The sequence below is a fragment of the Xiphias gladius genome, chromosome 17 (genome assembly GCF_016859285.1).
Source record: "Xiphias gladius isolate SHS-SW01 ecotype Sanya breed wild chromosome 17, ASM1685928v1, whole genome shotgun sequence".
NCBI classification, from domain to species: domain Eukaryota; kingdom Metazoa; phylum Chordata; class Actinopteri; order Istiophoriformes; family Xiphiidae; genus Xiphias; species Xiphias gladius.
Window position 1 is genome coordinate 8,759,367 of NC_053416.1, and position 18,790 is coordinate 8,778,156.

The following is an 18,790-nucleotide window of genomic DNA, read 5'->3' on the forward strand; positions in this document are numbered from 1 at the left end:
GTATCTTTTTATGGTGAAGTGTGCATTTAGTGGTGGTGCAACCATCTTTACTTATGTGTAGTTTGGGGGGATTTGAAGATGCAATTTACCAAAACCAAAAAAAAGGAGCATCCTATTTTTGCTACTTTTGTATACCTGTCCTTTTCAAACACTGTAAATTAAAAAAAAAAAAAAAAAAAAAAAAGTGATAGGTGTTTACTGACTTCACACCTTTAACACAACTTGCAAATGTCCCTCTAACCTACAGCCTCCTCACTCTACTTCTGCAATCTTGTCACTCTTTTCAAATCACTGTAAATATTTTATGCTATAGCATTAAAGGTACATTATGTTAAAACTGGAATGTGGATTATGTAGATTCAACCTCAAAGCAATTATACTTGATATGGATGTATTTTGTTCGGATTTGTTGGACCGAGAAATTTGCGTTTAAATTGTCCACATTCATGCTCTTACACAATGGCACCTTTAAAGGGACAACGCTGTTGGAGTATGAAGGAGAGTGGTTTCTCGTCAATGCAAGGGAAATGTGTTTTCTATGAAATTCAGACCAGTTCTTCAGAAGGTGTGTTTACATGCATGTCAGGCAGTGCCATTGGTGTACTGGGAAAGCTTATTCTCCAAGTCACAGATTCTCTTCTCCTGAGACAAAACTGTGGCCTTCAGATTCTGTAACTCCTCCAACAACCTCTCAAGCAACTGAGGCTGGACAGGGGAGAGAAGGAAGAGAAAGGAAAAAAGACAGTGACAGGGAAGGGAAAATTTAAGGATAAAGAAAAACAGAGAGGAAAAACAGGTCAAGGACAGTGAGCAACTAGAAAAAATAGACCAAAACAAAGATGGGAGCTTTATGGGGGGAAAAAAAGCTGTGGGCAGGTACAAATAAAAGAGAGATAATCAGAAAAAGGGTTAAACAGAGAGGCAGATGTTTTTAGGAGTAATGGTGCATTCGGATTAAAGGCTGCAAAGCTAAAATATTTTTTTGATTGAAAATGTGCAACAAGAAGCTACAAACATCGACACATAAAATGCAGCAGTTTGAGCACTAAAGAAAAGCCCAGCTCTTGCAGCCCGCAGTGTGAAGCAGATTCTAGTATCCATCTAATGTAGTATAACAAACAGTGGTTCACAAACAGGATATACGTTTTTTGAGCATAATGTAACAACAGGTAAGCTAAAGAATTTACCGGCAGGCTGTTGGTGTCCAAAGTAGACATGCTGCGTCGAGTGGTGGGTCTGGAGTCCAACACGTTCTTCTTTGCCACTTTGAGCTCTCGGCTCTTAGGCGGCACGTAGCCCTCCCTCATGGACACCAGAAGTGGATCCTCGTCACGGCCCTCCAGCCACTCTTCAGGCTCCATGGCGGGCTCAGGCCCTGCTGTGTCTGGGTACAGGTCGTCCTGGAAGAGGTCCGACTTTGCAAGAAGAAGAAGTTGGCAAGGTGAAAAAGGGTTTTGTTTTTTGTTTTGGCATGTGCACTACAGTGGTCGTTTTTTCAGGGTTAATCAAAATTCTTTCTTTTTGTCTCAGTCACTTTTCAGTCTCTTTCTAAAAATTTCAGGGGAAAATAAAGAAGACTTAAAGAGCAGATTGTGAAGTGTTAACAGGAATAATTTAAAAGTCCAGAGATGGAAGAAGTTTTCAGATCCTTTACTTAAGCAAAAGTAGAAATACCATTCTATAAAAATGTTCCATTACACGTAAAAGTCCTGTATTCAAAATATGACTTAACTAAAAGTACAGAAGTACTGGCAACACATTTTACTTAAGTGATTGTTAGCTGCTGCCTACTACCGTAAAAGTCCAAGGCTTGTAAGGTATGATCAAGGTATGTGGGTCAGCGGGACTTACTTTTCTGGGCACTGTCATTGTGATGGGCTCACACTTCTTGTCGAGGAGCTTGTATAACCTAAGTGAGACAAAGGGGAGAGAAACACCCATCAGTTTTGCTTCTGTTACATATATGTGCATCAGTTTATACGTTACAGTTGAATGTGTATAGCATAAGAGGATCACACGAGCTTTGACATCGTCTTTAGAGTTGCATGATGGATAATTTCATCAGATACAGACATATGTGGCATATATGCAGTGGATGAACTAGTGAGAAAAAGATCATTTGGCCTCACGTGAAGTGATATACTCTAAGTCCTGAATTTTGTGATATTGAAGATTCAGTAATGAAAGGAAAAGGTTAATAAAAAAAGTAAAGTCATTTAAAAGTTAAACTCTTATGCTGGATAAAACTTCAGATACTTGACAATTAATGGATCATATCTTCAGTGATGGACACGGCAATAACTAGTACGTATTTGTAAATACAATCAACCTTTACTCTGGAGGGTGATATACTGACAAATCCATTAAACCAAGGAGATACCTAGAACATGAGAAGGACCCCAAATGGCTGTTGAGAGGACCGTTGGTCAGAACTAAACCTAGTAATCTGAAAACCACAGATATCACCATCAAGCTTGCTGCAGGTAACATTTCAGAATATTACTGAATGACCTGTCAGTTAAGACGTCAATGCATCAGGCCCAAACTGGATTTGAGCTTCATAGCAACCCTTAAGCAACATCTGCAGCCTTTACATCCTATCAAACAAATATAATTCCATGAAACAATGCTGTGTTGCTGTAAAATTGGGTAATTTATTGCACAGTCAGTATCCTACCTGGCAATCTCACATTTGCTGACGTCCACACCTCTCTTAGGCATGAAGCCCATCCCTCTCTGGGGCTCCTTACTGCTGAAGGTGTTGAGGTAGTGGACGTATGGCGGCTCCTCTGTGATCTCAAAGTAACGGATACTGCTGTCCCCCTACTCACACCAAACACAGGAAGCACATATATAAAACGTCCAAAAAAAAAAAAAACGTGACATTGTAATTATTAAGGCTGGAAATACAGTGGATCTGCACACATTTATGTACATGTTATACGGAACATTTCCACTTAATGTCCTGTACCTTTCCACAGAGGTAGACCATGTTTGCATCTGCATCATAATATGGTAACAAGACTCCATTACTTGTGTCCAACTCCAACAGTGCAATAGGCTCCTCGAAATTTGTCTGTGGAGAGCAAAAACAAGGAGAATAGCCTACATTGTGTTGTGTACATACATATACAGTAAGTGTACGACTATGTCTGTACTTGCTGATAGTGCATGCACTTATATGAAATGTAATTGTTTGTTACCGGGTCCCAGAGTCCAAGCTCTCTCTGGCTCATCCTGGTGAATCCTGTGGTGAAGATGTTTCCGTCTCTGGTGAAGATGGCTCTCATTGGCCGGATCCCCTCATGTGGAGCCAGACGTTCCTGTTGATCAGCAGAGGACAGACATTAATATAAAAGCTAAGGTTTTGTCCAAAAAAAAAAAAAAAAGTTGTTGCTGTCCTCCATTTTGAATTCCATGTTCTCCCTTTTAACCTTTTCAGTTTCTCAGTGAGGCTTTATGTCTTGCTGTGTCTTGAAGTCCTGTGCTTCTACTGAACTAAACTAATTGTTCAAAAAAAAATCAAATGGAGATAATAACCCCTGAAATTTTGTTAAAGAGCTCAGATAGTGGTGTTATGTGTATGAACGAATTGTACTGTAGAGCATGTATTCATGTGCATTTTCTAGTCACTCACCGCGACAACCTCCCTCTTGCGGGGGTCGCAGACGCGCAGACGTCGGTCCTTGGAGGTGGTGCAGAACAAGCTGCCGTTTCGGTTCCAGCTGATGCTGTAGATGAGGTCTGGGTGGTCGTCCATGGAGATGAGGGGCTCACCTGTCCCCACGTTCCAGATGATTATCAGGTTATCACTGCCTGAGAGGGGGGGGTGATGGGGTCAGAAAAAAAAAAAAAAAAAAAGATGGACATCTGAATGACAGCAAAATCCTGCTGACATCTGTTCGTAAGGTCAAAAAAAAGAAGACCACAAGGAGACGTCAGAGCATGTATTTGTGTTCTATATCCTACCCGCAGTGAGTAGTATGTTGCGTGCCGTGGGGTGCCAGGTGACGATGCCGACACGTTTGGAGTGTCCCTCCAGGACCACAATGGGGTCAGCGAGGGGGCGGGTCAGTGCATGATCTGGGATCTGCCACACCTGGAGAGGAGGGATGAGGGAAGTTAACTCGTCTGTTTGCTGCAGCACAGACAGTGTTTTGCATCCTCTTACTGCATAGCAAGCGATGCAATGAGTTGTGCAAAAAGTTATTAAAAATCGTACTTTAAGTACAAACTACAACACCTTTCTAGACCCATTAATCCCACTGGTCGCAACTGTTACTACAATTTATTTTCAGTTTGAAAAACTGGGCCCAAAACCCAACTATAAATAAAATCACCTGTCTAATTTTATACAGTATGAACAATTTCATGCAAGAGGTGTAAATGATCACATGAGGAGATCCATTTCATTTTTGCTTGCACCTCAGGAAACAAGAAGACTATACTCTCACATTTGCGGTGCATCATGCTCACAAGATGTGTATTCTTAACGGTTACAACCGTGACCAGAGGGATAACACAGCGCCGGTGAGGTAAATGTGATGGCAGTCAGAAAAATCAAAAGCTTGAGAAAAGTGAGTAATCCTACAAAATACTAAAGCCTTGCTGAGTTGCTCCTTATCTATGAGCAAACATCACATCACAGAGGGCACATTTTTCATTTTTCCATTAGGCTCAGCACAGTGCCGCAGATTTTCCGTGCAGCTCAGTAATTTGAACTGATCAGACTGCGACTGCTGTGTAGAGAGGTACACTCGTGTTGCCTCAGAGCGAAGGTGACGACCGATAACACCCCTTTTCTAACGTCACCACCTGTGTGCAACTCCAATAGACTGCCCGATGTCCAAATACTGGAGAAGGCTTTTGCTCCTAAAACTGTGATCAACACTAACTAATAATTGCACGCTCTGTGTGTATGAAAAAAGTACAACGGCATGTAAACATTTTTATCTATGGATCCATTCATGGATCCATAGTGTGTACTGGTCCCAGTACACACTGGGTGCACCAGGAATTTAGAAATACTGAACAATTCAGTCCTAAGAAATTTTCGACTGGCCACTGAAAGAAACAGTGCATTTTTTTCTAATTATTTTTTGTTTTTCTTGGTTTTCTTTTGTTTGTTTTTTTAGCATTTAATCTATTTGTTTAATTGTTCAGTTATATCTACTGTAAATTGCTTGTCTAAATGCTGTTTCAAAGCCTATACATTTGTGGTGGAGAATGTCCCTTTATTTTACTTTAATATTTTTGTTTGAAACGTAATTTAAAGAATAAATCTAATTTCAAGACAATAGGTCTAAAGAAATACCTGAATTACCTTATAAAAAGACTCCTTATGTTATTTCAATTCTGTTGCCCTCAATGGTTTCTACAACCATGACCACAGGGAGTACTTTCATATAAAACCTATATTTAAAGCCTACTGACATCTCATGGCACAGAGGGGGGAGCTGAGTAGGTGTTCATTTCTGCACTCTGTTGTGCTGTGTGAATTCGTTATGGAAAACACAGGGTGATGCAGCAACCAAACAAACAACCAAACTGGCCCAAAACAAAACAAACACATTTCTCATTAATGCCACACTAACGGACAGTATTTTTTCGCAGTTTGTTAAAATGAGGCCATTTCGGTTACACGATACAGCAGGTGATTAGCTGATGCACACATGCTCAAGAAGACACACAACTCTGTTCCAGTTGCTCAGCACTCTCGCACGCACGCACACACGCACGCACACACGCACACACACACACACACACACACACACACACACACACACACACACACACACACACAAACGCACACAAACACACTCTAATGAGCCTTTTCAGATGACACAATGATCCGTGTCTGTGAACTGAAGAGAATGACATCACAGATATGGCCTTTCCGTAGCCGCACAGCGGCAACACAGCCAAGACTGGACAGCTGCAACTGTCTGTCTGTGTGCTGGACGTAAACAAAGCACACACACAGCACTCAAACTGCATCCCAGCAGCTGCTGCCACGTGAGGAGCAGCGATTCAATCTTTCGATCGCACAAAGATTCCTGCGCCGTTGTTGTGAACAAGTGGGATCCAATCTGTCCTTGGTGACAGCTGTGCTGATGCACAGCTACATGTTGAGTCAACATGACAAGTTGTCAAAACGCCAACAAAAAAAATGTTAGATTTGACACAGGCTGACATACCGCACATTTGAGTACACATACACACCTATACAAAGCAAAGTGGTGTGACCTAGGGAACATTTTATCTTTTTGGACTGAAGAAATTTTATCTATCGAGCTGAAAATGTTTGAGATTTCGTGATGTATACTTATTGCAGTAACCAGAACATAAGATTTTATTTCTGAGTATCATAATATGTAATCATAACATTTTAGCATCTCTAGTCTATCATTACGTAATATTATATAACATATTTACGTTATATTTTTAGAAGTGTATTACGTACAGCTTTATTTCTTCGCTACCATTATGAAAGTATCCGATCTAGATTAGAGCTGAAACATTGCTGTAGTTGATTAATCAATTAGTCTATCAACAGAGGAATTAATCAGAAACTATTTTGATGGTCAATTAATCGTTGATTGCGCATTTTTCATCAAAAATGCCAAAACGTTTGCTTGTTCCTGCTCCTCCAATATGAGGTTTTTCTGTTTTTCTGTCTCCTTGGTCTTTGGGAAACTGTGATGAGCATTTTTTGTCATTTTTGGACAGTTTATAGACCAAACAACTAATCGATTAATTGAGAAAATAATCAGCAAATGAATCGATGACAAAAACAATTGTTAGTTGCATCCTTAATCCAGATCACCAAAAATGTATCCTTGGAGTTGTCACAGTTATGTTACACACCTCCTCTTATTTGTGTCAGTGGAGCAGATCCACTGACACACATCCCAGACACTAAACCTGGTTCTTTCTTCTGCTTTTGAGCTTGAGTTCATGTCGTAACGCATCACTATCATGAGCATTTTCTGGCAAGGATTTCTCAAATAATGTAATTTACTGTTAAGGGTCAGGTTCAAAATTTTTCACAAATACAGTGTTTTAATACAGCCAAATTCCCAATAAAGCCGTTCTCATTTACATGTTTTTCTGTCTCTGTTGTCAGATGGCGGAACAGGTATGAACTAGTGGCTGAAAAGCAGCCCATTAAGACTAAATGTTAACCAGCAGTCCCTTTCAAGCCATTTCCAAGCTGCTGCTCCGCCCTGCTAAAATCCTGATTTTATAACCGTGATGTATTCTGACAAAATCACACACATAAATTTAAGACAATGCCTGTGCTGTGATTTCAGCTATATTTACTTGTAAAATGATCAATCACAGAGAAAGTGAGAAGCTCTTTCACGTCTATGCAGCTGCCGTGTGCTCAGTTGAATGAGGCGCATGGAGAGGGCTGCCTGCGGAGGGAAAGCCTGACCTCGGTCTCACGGGGCAATACTGGCGACTCTCTTCCACGGAAAATTGCTAGATTTGTCCAAAAAGTCGCTAGATATGCCGCAGGGTGCTTTTTTTGAAAAACAGTCACTAAAGGTGTATGAAAAGTCTGTAAATCTAGCGACAAAGGCGTTAAGTTGTCAACACTGCCTGTAAACGCCCCTTAATGACACAATAGAAACTGTCTGCTGCAATTCATTTTGAAAGAGCAAGAGCCAGTGGGGGAAACTCCAACACTCAGCCAGCCGACCAATGGTGTAACCTCAGCATCAGTCACTCAACATTCGGCTGAACAATGGTGTAACTTCAACAGTCAGTCAGTCAGTAAGACAGAGATATTTGCGTTTACAGGGGATCTCTTATTGGCAAGTGAGAGCAAGACAGAAGACCCTCAAAATGCTCATATTGGCACGTCACGATAGTTTTAAGACAGACTTAAACACTGCAGACATATCATCAAGTAGAGTTAAATGTGTAAAAGGACAGGCGGGATGTAAGGACACATAAATCAAAACAATCTAGAAATTAAAGGGGGATCAGAAAATTCCAAGCTGCTACAATGGGATTTTCAATCCGTTAACTTCATAATTTGTTCTTCATCCGGCTTCACACATAATAAAAAAGAATTGATTTGCCTGAACAATTATACACAGATATAATATTTTCATAATGAGTAATATTCTGGCACAAATTTATGCGACAGGTTTCCTATAATGATTATGTTTAACCATCTCTGTTCCTGTCCCGCAGTCCAGGCCTCACAGCGAACCCCTGCTGACTGAACTCAGTCAGGAGCTTCACGGCCACAGACACCTGCAGCAAATCACAACCGGGTCTGAAAGAACGGCTAGAGCCGTCCTCAGTCCAAAACCCGATAACAACAATATTGTATGTTTAAGATGAAACAACAAAGTGTGTTCACAATCCTCTTACCTATTCTACAATGTGTGCATGCATCTTAAATATTAACTTTTTGTTGTTTTTTTTCTCCCCCATCATATTTAAATTCAAACTTCACTTTCAGACCTAACTTGTAATTAGGTGCAAGTCCAGGTTACAAAGGCACTGTGTCTAAGAAGACAAATGGATGGATGTCATGACACACAAGACACACACTCTGACAAATTAATGCTGATTTTGTCTGAGCAGTAGGATTAGCAGCTGTGTTACAATGACAAGGTTGGTGGCAGACAGACAGCAGATCCTGAACAACCTGTTAAGGGCAAAATATGACGAGTGGACTGATGCAGAGATAGGAATGAGGCGGAACAGGTGGGTGGACAGTCAGACAGGTAGACGCAGCGATGCCGTGACTAATCCAGTTCCCTTACTGTTCATTTAACAGGCAGTGGGACGTGACAAACTCAGGCTGTGGATATGACTGTTATCTGAGTCACCGAACCACAAACTCCTCCACATGCATTAGCAACTTCTCTCTCCTACTCAGAATACTTTTCTTCTACACAACCACAAAACCACAAAACCACACACACACACACACACACACACACACACACACACACACACACACACACACACACACACACACACGATTTCATTACCATTGCAGTACAATCCTCTGAGCAGCTGGCCAGGATGTTGTCGTCATGAGGGCACCAGTCAATATCGAGGACAGGTCCAGAGTGGCCGATCACCAGCGGGTAGCTCTTATCCACACGACCTGTCTGCAACACACAGCAACAGTAACACATGGGGGTGAGTTAGGGCTGTGTGCATACACAATAACTTAACGTTAACATCCATCCATCTGTCATATCAAAGTGAAAAAACGGTAGTACACGTAACTCTACTTCAACATCTCAGTGACTTTGTTTCAATGTAAAACAGGTCTGAACAAGTTAAAAAGTTTAGATTAAAAGTTTAGTCTTGAGGTTCAAAACACTCTCACCCTAAGGTCCATTTAGTAGCTGTTCCCCAGCTTTTGAGCGTATCATACATCTTCCTTAGTCTGAGAGAGAGTCTGTGTATTTTGAGTATTTTAAGGAATTCTTATCCAAATGGACCTTGTAGTGAGATTATTGACCTTTATTTCTAAAATCAAGAATGAACGTTCAATCTCAATTTTTGAGCCAAGATGGATGAGAAGTCCCTTCAAGTGCTCAGAAAAAAAAAATGGACCTTTGAGCAGCTACCATACCATAACAAGTAGGCAAACTTCTTGACCTTGTGGTGAGATAATTGGTCTACAAACTACATGTTGAAATAAAGTCAATGAAATGCTGTTGAAATAACCATGGAATTATCCTCTTAGCGGGTCACAGGGCAAAAAATTACAGTTGGGCCCCTTTGACCTGCCACCTCTTGCCCTCTGTGCATGGAGTTAGTAACCTTTCCGTTAAATACAGTGCACACTGCATAATATGCATGTCAAGTTTGTTATTTAGGAAAAGCACCATGTGAGCACAGTTTAAACGAAAAAACAAAAATGTTACAAGTTACATTTTGAAAAAGGTTCACTCTATAAGAGAGGCTACAGGATTAGGTAATAATGCGGGACACATCTTAGAAGATACTTTAGTGGGAGCCCTGTCTTGGGTGGGCTCGAAAACATTTTCAGTTCGGTTCGGTAAAAGGGACACAAATGTGAATGTTCTAGCAGGATGCGAACACAAGTGTCAACTTTTGAGATATCTCTCCCTTCACACACACACACACACACACACACACACACACACACACACACACACCCACACACACACACCTACACTCACGTACACACACACACACATTCACACACCCCAAGAGAGGTGTATTTATAGCTGAGCGGCGAGGCGTTGAAAGGGGAGTTTTTCTGGTGGCCTGTTGGGGACCCAGAGGGGGGAAGATGGAGGATGGAGGTGTGTATTAATAGCATGTCTGTTCACCATGACTCCAGTATATAATCACGTCCTTTTCCCAGTGTCTCCAAAAAAACTCTGCATTACTCTGTGTCACTAATTACCATAGACATACCACCAGCGATACGCGGATGGGTCTCGGTGTTGGTGACCTATGAAATTTCTAAACTGTTTACCTCAAAAAGTGAAAGATTTTTCACTCCACTCTCTGTGGTCCATTTATAACACGGACATAATTATCAGGCGGGCTAAAGGTGTTTAAGACATAAAGTACACACCTTATTTACAGGCGCCACACACCAGTATTATATATCATAATGTTTCAAAAACTACAGTACTTTTTCTGACTGAGGACGGGAGACAATTAACTGGGATTGGCAGTTGGTGTTAGTAGCCCGGCTCAAAATGAAGACCCGCTGAGTGGAGGTATCTCACAGGGCAGGTCAGCTAAATTGTTGCAGCCTTGGCTGATTACAGCGGCGTCAGCACTTATTTGGAGCGTCCCACCTTGAGATGTGATATTCGGCTAAGTGGACTCATGGTGAAAATTAATGAAATGAATAGTTTTTTTGAACATGTAATAACTAAAAATTATACTGCAGTATTATTGAATCAACTTCAGCAGTTGAATATAGATTTTAGATCACTGTTTTTAATCATATCAAACCCAAAGGTTAGTTTTGTCTTTCTGGTGTCCATCGTTTATTTTAAGGCGATGTTGTTATCATCATGAGGCGCAATGAACTTTCACAGCATACTGAAGCATCACAGCTTTAAGTGTCTGATCTGTCTTGACTTGTTGCTTTTCCTGTCGCTGTATTTCTGTTTCAGCAATTATGGCGTCCTTCCCAAGGCCCAGAGCAAATATTATGTCCTCTGCTGTTAGAAGGAAAACATACTAAAGTCAAGCTTTAAAAAATAGCTATTGCGTGAAAATAAGTCCTATTTCTGAAAGGAACCAGCTATCGTAACCATCACACAATGCTGTCGGGAGGAGTTGGCAATAATCAGATTTGAAAGACAGCTTGTTTTCTATCTTTCTGACAGAATTACGCTTAAAAACTTAAGAATAACATTTACTTTATGGACCCTGCCTCAAAAGGATGAGACATAATCCTTTCCTTGTATTTCAAATATCTGGGGTAACAGACATTATTCGGCCTCAGTAAAGAGCTGCCTGCCAAAGGCTTTGGGAGTTCTTTTCTTCACTCTCGCCTTTACAGCCTGCTGATTATGTCATATAACATCGATTCTGTTATAGCTACTTATAGCCAAACATCACAGAACCTTCAGTTGCAGAGACAAGCCTCCGAACAGGACTACTGCTTAGTCAAATTGTCTTTGTCAATTTGATGATGATGCTAGAGGAAACATCAGGGGATCACCGAAGCTATTACAATTCATCCCATGATCGACATGCCAAATGTAATGGCAATCCCTCCAATAACTGTGGAGACATCTCACGAAAACCACACATATCCATAGGATTCTTCCTTTTGGGAGCACGAATATCTGTACAAAATTTAATGGCAATCCATCCTTTATTAGCTGAGATATTCCTGTGGTCGACGGACCGACCGACAAACCGAACTGCCAGCCCAAGAGCCATGGTGCTAGTCTGTCAAAGAATGTGTTATGTTCCCGAAAACACAGCTTATTAATAGTTTCATTTACCATCTTATCCACATTCACTCTACAGCAGAAAAAGTCCATAAATTTTTGAATTCTATGATGTTTTCCTCATCAGGTTTAGGGTTAGGGTTTGTGCCATTTTTGATGTAACTTATAGGTGCACCAACCTTCCTTATCTATTGAGCAAAATGGAGTAATCACTTCAGATTTAAAAAAAGGAAACATAGACAAGTATAGAAAATATAGGCAAAGGTGAAGATAAACTTACATATTATGTTAGAATGCGCTCATACGCTACCAATTCAAGCAAGTAGAAACCTAAAAATTTTAAGTGTTTCAATGTTCCATGCAGATTTTAACAAAGTTTTACGCAGTTTTGGGATAATCAGCATTTCATCTCATATTCAGTGGCAGATAGACTGGACACTCGTGTCGTGCATCACCTTTGACCTTACTGACCTTAGAGAGGGGCAGGACCAGGAAGGCCCCTCCTCCGCTGGATTCAACAATGACGGCCAGGAACTTTGGGTTGATGGCGCAGAAGGAGCTGTCCCACGTCACCTTGGAAACACGAATGTCATCGTAACCCTGCTCAGCCTTGACCGCCTGGCCAAAGACGTGGCGAAACTTACTCTGCCGCACGATGCTGCGACTCATGGCTGGGGCGAGTAGAGGAAGGCGGGAGGATGCAATGATGTGGAAACGAGAGATGGGGGAAGATGAATGGAGAGTGATGGTGAAGTTTAGTTAAGGAAATAGTGAAAAGGGGGAAGGGATAAGATGACAGATGTCAGAATAGGGTCAGAAACAAAGAGAATTAAAGAAAGAGATCGGATGAGAGGTGGGAAAAAGTTGGGGGAAAAGAGTGTGAAAGTGAAAGGAAAAAAACAGAGAAAAAGACTATTAGATGAAAAAAAAACACAACTTTAATCATTAACATTCACTACAAATTTCAGCATCATTTCCCATGAAACCAAATGTAAAACTAAAATCACCAACAGAGAGTTATATGAACAGTTACATACTGTATATTTATTTTGAGCCAAAAGTGCTATGATTTATTTGACTTCATATGAATCCATTTCTGATAGTGATACAGCTGATTTATTTTGAAAATACTGGAAAAAAAAAAGTTCCAGCAACAGAGTTCGATCAGATCTCATCCGTTCAGTTTGCAAATTTCGAACAAATGGTGTCTGAGACTACAGAACTGGTTAAAGACCACAGAGGAGCTTGTTACCACAATGTTGCATCTTCTCAATCTGTACTTTTTATGCTTTACATCTCCTTCTACAGTATATACTCTGTCATTGTAGTAAGTATCAAGTTGTCGTGGAGACAGGTTGTTGAATCATGTTTATAAATGTTGCTTGTTGTCTTTGTGAACAGTAACTATCACTTGATGTGTTGCAGCTCTCTGCTGTTTTTGCTGTCACTTGTCTTCAAGGTTGATGATTACTCAGTTATTCATTGGTGCTTTTCAAGTTCACGGGGCACATCACTCACCTTTGGTATTAATTTTATTTAAACTGAAAGTTGTATAAAGTATACAAAATATTTCGTCTATGTCATGCTAGCTAGGACTAAATTTATTCTTTTCTTTTCTACTTCACTCGTTATTATATTCACTGCACAAACACTGTTAAGCTGCACTGGCACAGACCTTCTGTCCACAGCGGTGGAAAGTAAATTTACTCCAATACCCTACAGAATTACAATTTTGACTATCGCAAAGTGGTGCTACGAGACAGGACAGGCCAGGGCTAGCTGGTTAGCATGCTAACTTCAGTAGAAGAGAAGAAGCGATAGAAATGGAGGTGAAACAAAATTTAACATTGGCGTTGCTTTCCACCACTGGAGACAGCTCTTGGCGAGTAACGGCCAGAAGTTTCATGCTGAACTCGTGACGTTTCTTCTAGACTGGTAAGTAAACAGCTGTTAATGCTAATGCCTGTTATGTAGCAATAGCAAAATCTTACATATAGCACCTTTAAGTACAATACTTTTGTAGTTTTACCTGAGTAAGATTTTGAATGCAGGACTTTTACTCGTGATGGAGTAGTGTTACACTGTTGCATTGGACCTTTTACTTAAGTAAAGGATCTGCATACTTCCTCCAGCTCTGACTGTCGATTCATATCCATCAATACAGTTACTAGGCCTCGCAAAACCTTCTTCTCAGTCGACTTAGTATGAGTGATGGGATCCAGATGAACACGCTCTTTTCACTGGTTTGGTCACAGTTTTTGGTTATTTTACAGGAGAGATTTCTGTGGCTGGGACTCAGTTAGAACAGGCTGATGTCACCTCCTTCCGCGGACCAATCGGGATCAAACAGTTGATTGACAGTGAACAAAACAACCAATCAAATCTGATCAAGTCGCACCACCGTCCTGATGAAGCAGATTAGATGAGTTTTTCAGTGTTAAACTCTCAATAAATAAATACCTCCCGTTTTTTTCTTTACTTGTTGCTTATTGAGACATGAATATTCGATGTTTTAAAGAAATACTTTGAAACTAAGCCAGGGCTTTAAATAGCCTTCGGCTTTTGTCTGAATAATGAACTCTGTAATGTGTTTTTGGGGCTGGTTGTTGACTGACAACTTGCTGTTCTCTCCCAGGCACCAGGCCATAGGGACTTTAATCCTCCAGATCACAGCAGATATTCTATAACAGTGCCTGCCATCAGTGTAGTTATTAATAGTTGATTGTCCCATCTAACAGTATGTGACAGCCAACCATCAAAGATAAACACTAAGAAACAGAAAGCAGGGGGAAAAAAAAGACAGGGAGAGAACTTAATATATGACAGATACAATACCAGGGTGAAGATAACAATACGCTGCAAAGCAGTTACATTCATTTGCACTCATGTGATACAATCCCTATGGGAATGTAGTTTAAAACGTATCTAACATACATTCCCAGACCGCACTGGCTTATATAAGGCCAAAACTAAAAACCCAAATCTAAAAGTAGGCCTGCAACAGTCCCTGAAGATGTCTGATAAGTGCAGCAGAGCCTCTCCTCTTGTTTAGTGGATCATCGTGAAGTGAAATAAATCCATAAATAGCAAATAATAATTTTAAAAATAATAAAAAAAGAAAAAAAAACATTTTATGTATTTACTGTGCACGCCTATCTTCTGATTTGAACATGAAAATGCCTTGATCATGGTCAACTTTCCGGAAAGGGCTTGAAAAACTCAAAAATCTCACATAAAAAAAACGAATAAAATAAAGATAAAGAAAAGAAAAGAAAAATCAAGTAAAGTAAAGCAGAAATAAAGAAAAGTTTCCACTCTCTGCAGGTTGATTTTCCATACCACTGGTATGAGCTGAAACCAGCAGGGTCCCTTTACTGAGACAGAGATATTAGCAGGGCAGATCTCATTCAACAGTCTAAAACCTGCGTCCTCCGGGAGACCGGTGGCAGGAACATGTGATTTGGAGTAAACTAAATGAAACGTGGAAAACCCCCCCCGAAATGCTCCTTTTGACTCTGCCTCAGGTCAACGAGATTATCCTCCGCCGTCGCGCGTGGCACGGCGCTGGAGAGTGGAGACAGAGCGAAAGAATGACACCGCCACTCTCCTAATATAGACATGACGGACTGCACTGTGCCACCCCGGGCCAGCCGCTCCTCCCACCCGCCCGGGTGATCCTAAATAGTCCCAGGGCGAAGCCGGCGCACTCTGGGGGAGTTTTAGCGTTAACGTAACCGGCCAATGCGCACGGACGCGCGTAGAGGCCGGGACGTTGGGCTTGTCTGGGGCGCGAGGGAGGGAGAGGATAGTAATGTACCCCTCGCTCCTTAAAGTGGCTCACAGCTGCCACGTTAAGACCGAAGACCTGCTCTGTCCACACAGGCACAATCACATTGTACCGACTCTGTTTTCTTGTGGTTTTTGTTTGTTTGTTTGTTTTGGATTTCCAAAAGGGGGGCGCGCACTCACTCCTCCCCAGCAGTGCAGTATAGGAGCTGACGCACCTCTCGCCCCACTGCAGCACCGACACTGACTCACGTATTAAGAAAGACAGTCCACAAGACAGCTCACCTCCGGTTTTGGGGAGACCCCTCTTCCCTGGACAGCTCTCACGGTTTGTGTGGTATAGCCTGCTCCTCCTCCCGCTGCTGCTGCTGCTGCTGCTTCTGCTGTTGCTGATTTTATTCCTTTGAACGATTATTCCTTGCGGTCCGGCTTCCTGGAGTTGGTGCGGACTTGCTGAGGAGTCACACTGGACAACTGCGTGACGCTCCCCGGCAGGGAAAGAGAGAGGGGAAGAGTACCGGGGGCAGAGCATGGAGAGAGGAGGGTGGGTGTGGGGGTGGGTGTCGTCTATTTTGGAACGGGCTCGGTCAGTACAGGGAAACGTGACGCGCGCCGGTTACAGGGGGGCCAGCGCGTCCCGGGGGGGGGGGGGGTCAGTGTCACTACTGGTTGGCTCTGATAGAAGAACTGTGACTTCAACAGGTAACTGAATGCACACAGGTGAACGGGTCTGCAATGCTGCCCTCAAGGCCTTCAAGTGCTCCTCTTTGACTCCTGAAACATGAGAACTAAAAAAAAAAAGAAAAAGAAAAGCAGCTTGCTGGTTTGCAGAGAGCAGGAGGTAAATAAAAATAAATGCATGGGGCGTCTAGGTTTATTTATTTATTTATTTTTGGGTTATACATATCTTCAGCACTTTTCGCTTCTTCGAAACTCTTCACACAGTTATCAATACCAACAAGCTGGTGTCATATCCAAAACGCTCGGCTCATAACAACATGAACTAAAAAAAACAAAAACACACACACACACACACACACACACACACACACACACACACATTAACAACCAGTAGGATTACATCACTATTGTGTTTGAAGTAGATTTTATTTATTTATTGCATAAATCAAGATTCAATTACAATAATAATAATAAAAATTCCACCTTTTTACTGCATGAACTGTGCTGCTTTACAGTGCATGCAATACAAAACAAACATGTTTACATTCATTATACACACAGATATGTAGCTAGCCTGGGTTGTGCCTAGCCAGATGTGAAAAAACAGCCTTTAAATAAACTGAATTGTCTTAAACACTTGTTCAACTGCCTGAGAAATTCATAAAAATCTTTAACTTCAACAACGAGCAATATGGAAAGTGTCTGCAAGTAGCCACTAAGTCATCACTCCCACTATAGTATATACTGTATAATCTCGTGAACGTGATAAAATGAAGGCTGTACAAAGTTTGACAAATCTCACTATTGTGTGTTTTTCCCAAAGTAGCATGTACGGACTGATAAGCAGCATAAATGCCAGCTACAGAGGACGCGAAGTGATGGACAGTGTAGTTTTGAGCCGTGCACCTGTGGCTACTTCTAATGTGTCTCCTGAGCCTTGGCTATTCCGCACTGAACATACCTGGATACCTGGAGGGGCACGTGGAGCCCGGACTGGGCTGTGTTCCCCTGCTGCTGTCGACCAAACAAACAAACAAAAAACAAAAAAAACAAAAAAAAGAGGTCAGGCTCTTCACCCAAACTCACAAAACTAAGATTTTCATTAGGTCCCTCACAGATCCCCTGCATCCGGGTGCTGGGACTGGCATGAAGAGGAAAAAAGAAAGACAACATCCGATGAACGACCTGATTGTTGTACTCACTGGCTTTTATACCGCAGGAAAAGCTATTCTTAATGTCTAACATGTGGCGGTGAACAAAGATATTAATGACTTACCAGTTTCACCGCTAAGCCTGAAGAGCAGGCAGTGACAGCGATGTTTCACTGGTAAGAACAGAATACTGTACCAGAACAGCAAATATGTCACCGTCCGAGGGCTTAATGACTCTACTCAGAGTTTTCTGTTAATCATGTTTGTCAGTAGAGAGTAAAGATACTGCAGCTTACACATTAGTAACATGTTCACAGCAGGAGTCACGAAAGAAAAAGCTTTTATAAGAGCCGAGCTGAACGGATGCAGTTCGTGGATCTCTGGGGAGAAATATAACATGTTTCCCTTCGCTAAATGTGGCTCAAGATGTTTCCACAGATAAAATTATGTTACAGTAAAACGTAAAACAATTTCACTCAGTTACTCTGATGCCATTTTATGTACAGTATGTGTACTGTGGTTTTTGGAGGTATAAATTTAAGATGCATTAACCCACACAACAAATCCTATTGTGTCTATCTATCTATCTCTATATATCTCTATCTAATATCTATATCTATCTATATCTATCTATATATCTAATATATCATCTATCTATATAGATATATCTATCTATATAGATAGATAGATATAAAGCCCTGAGAATTTTACAAACCTTAGGGTTTTAACTGAAGCTCACATTGTTGCAGCTACTTTTTTTTGGCTAAATAAGAGGATATGTTTGCATGTATTGTATTTAATATACCACAAAAGCAATAACTTCGTTTATTGTAGCTAGATTTGGGTTTAACAACTTCTAACTACAATCGCTAACAATTTACCATGAGGCTTCACCTGCAGTTTGCTATTTAAACAGTTTTCACTAAAACTACTTTCTACCAAATAAAGAGTTCCAAGGAATCTGTTCTGTGGGTGGTCAAAAGTAACAAGGACTTGAACTATGGAAAGAGATTTTCTAGCTGAATTTTTAAAATTTCCTTTTTTGTTGCTGTGACCAGGCCTTATATGTCACCAAACAGAAAACTGAAGAACAGTTTTCCAAGTAACAGAAAAAATACTCACCTCACGTACGACGTGTTGTTGCATCAGCACATTCACTGTAATTGTGCTCGTCTGAGACTGCTACATGTAAGCAGAACAGAGCTGAAATTTGAAGTTTATTAACTAAAATTGACAATT

At 41.1% G+C, this 18,790-nt stretch overlaps 1 protein-coding gene across 1 annotated transcript; it reads right to left on the reverse strand.

Moving 5' to 3' along the window:
- Positions 1-376: 376 nt before the first annotated feature.
- On the reverse strand, positions 377-16,218 carry coro6 (coronin 6). The gene is made up of 11 exons (XM_040150137.1): positions 16,005-16,218; positions 12,405-12,604; positions 9,018-9,140; positions 3,970-4,099; positions 3,638-3,816; positions 3,204-3,323; positions 2,972-3,076; positions 2,678-2,823; positions 1,852-1,909; positions 1,188-1,415; positions 377-705 (listed from the first exon to the last, which is right to left on the reverse strand). Exons 2-11 carry the CDS (start codon positions 12,600-12,602, stop codon positions 583-585), a joined length of 1,410 nt encoding a protein of 469 aa, XP_040006071.1. The 5' UTR covers positions 12,603-12,604; positions 16,005-16,218; the 3' UTR covers positions 377-582.
- Between the last annotated feature and the right edge of the window lie 2,572 nt (positions 16,219-18,790).

Excerpts from the sequence above, each read along its gene's own strand:
- coro6 (XM_040150137.1), bottom strand. The coding sequence starts at position 12,602 with ATGAGTCGCAGCATCGTGCGGCAGAGTAAGTTTCGCCACGTCTTTGGC. Across the intron at positions 3,817-3,969 it reads CAACATACTACTCACTGCGG|GCAGTGATAACCTGATAATC; the intron begins GTAGGATATAGA and ends CCCCCCTCTCAG. Across the intron at positions 1,910-2,677 it reads AGCAAATGTGAGATTGCCAG|GTTATACAAGCTCCTCGACA; the intron begins GTAGGATACTGA and ends TGTCTCACTTAG.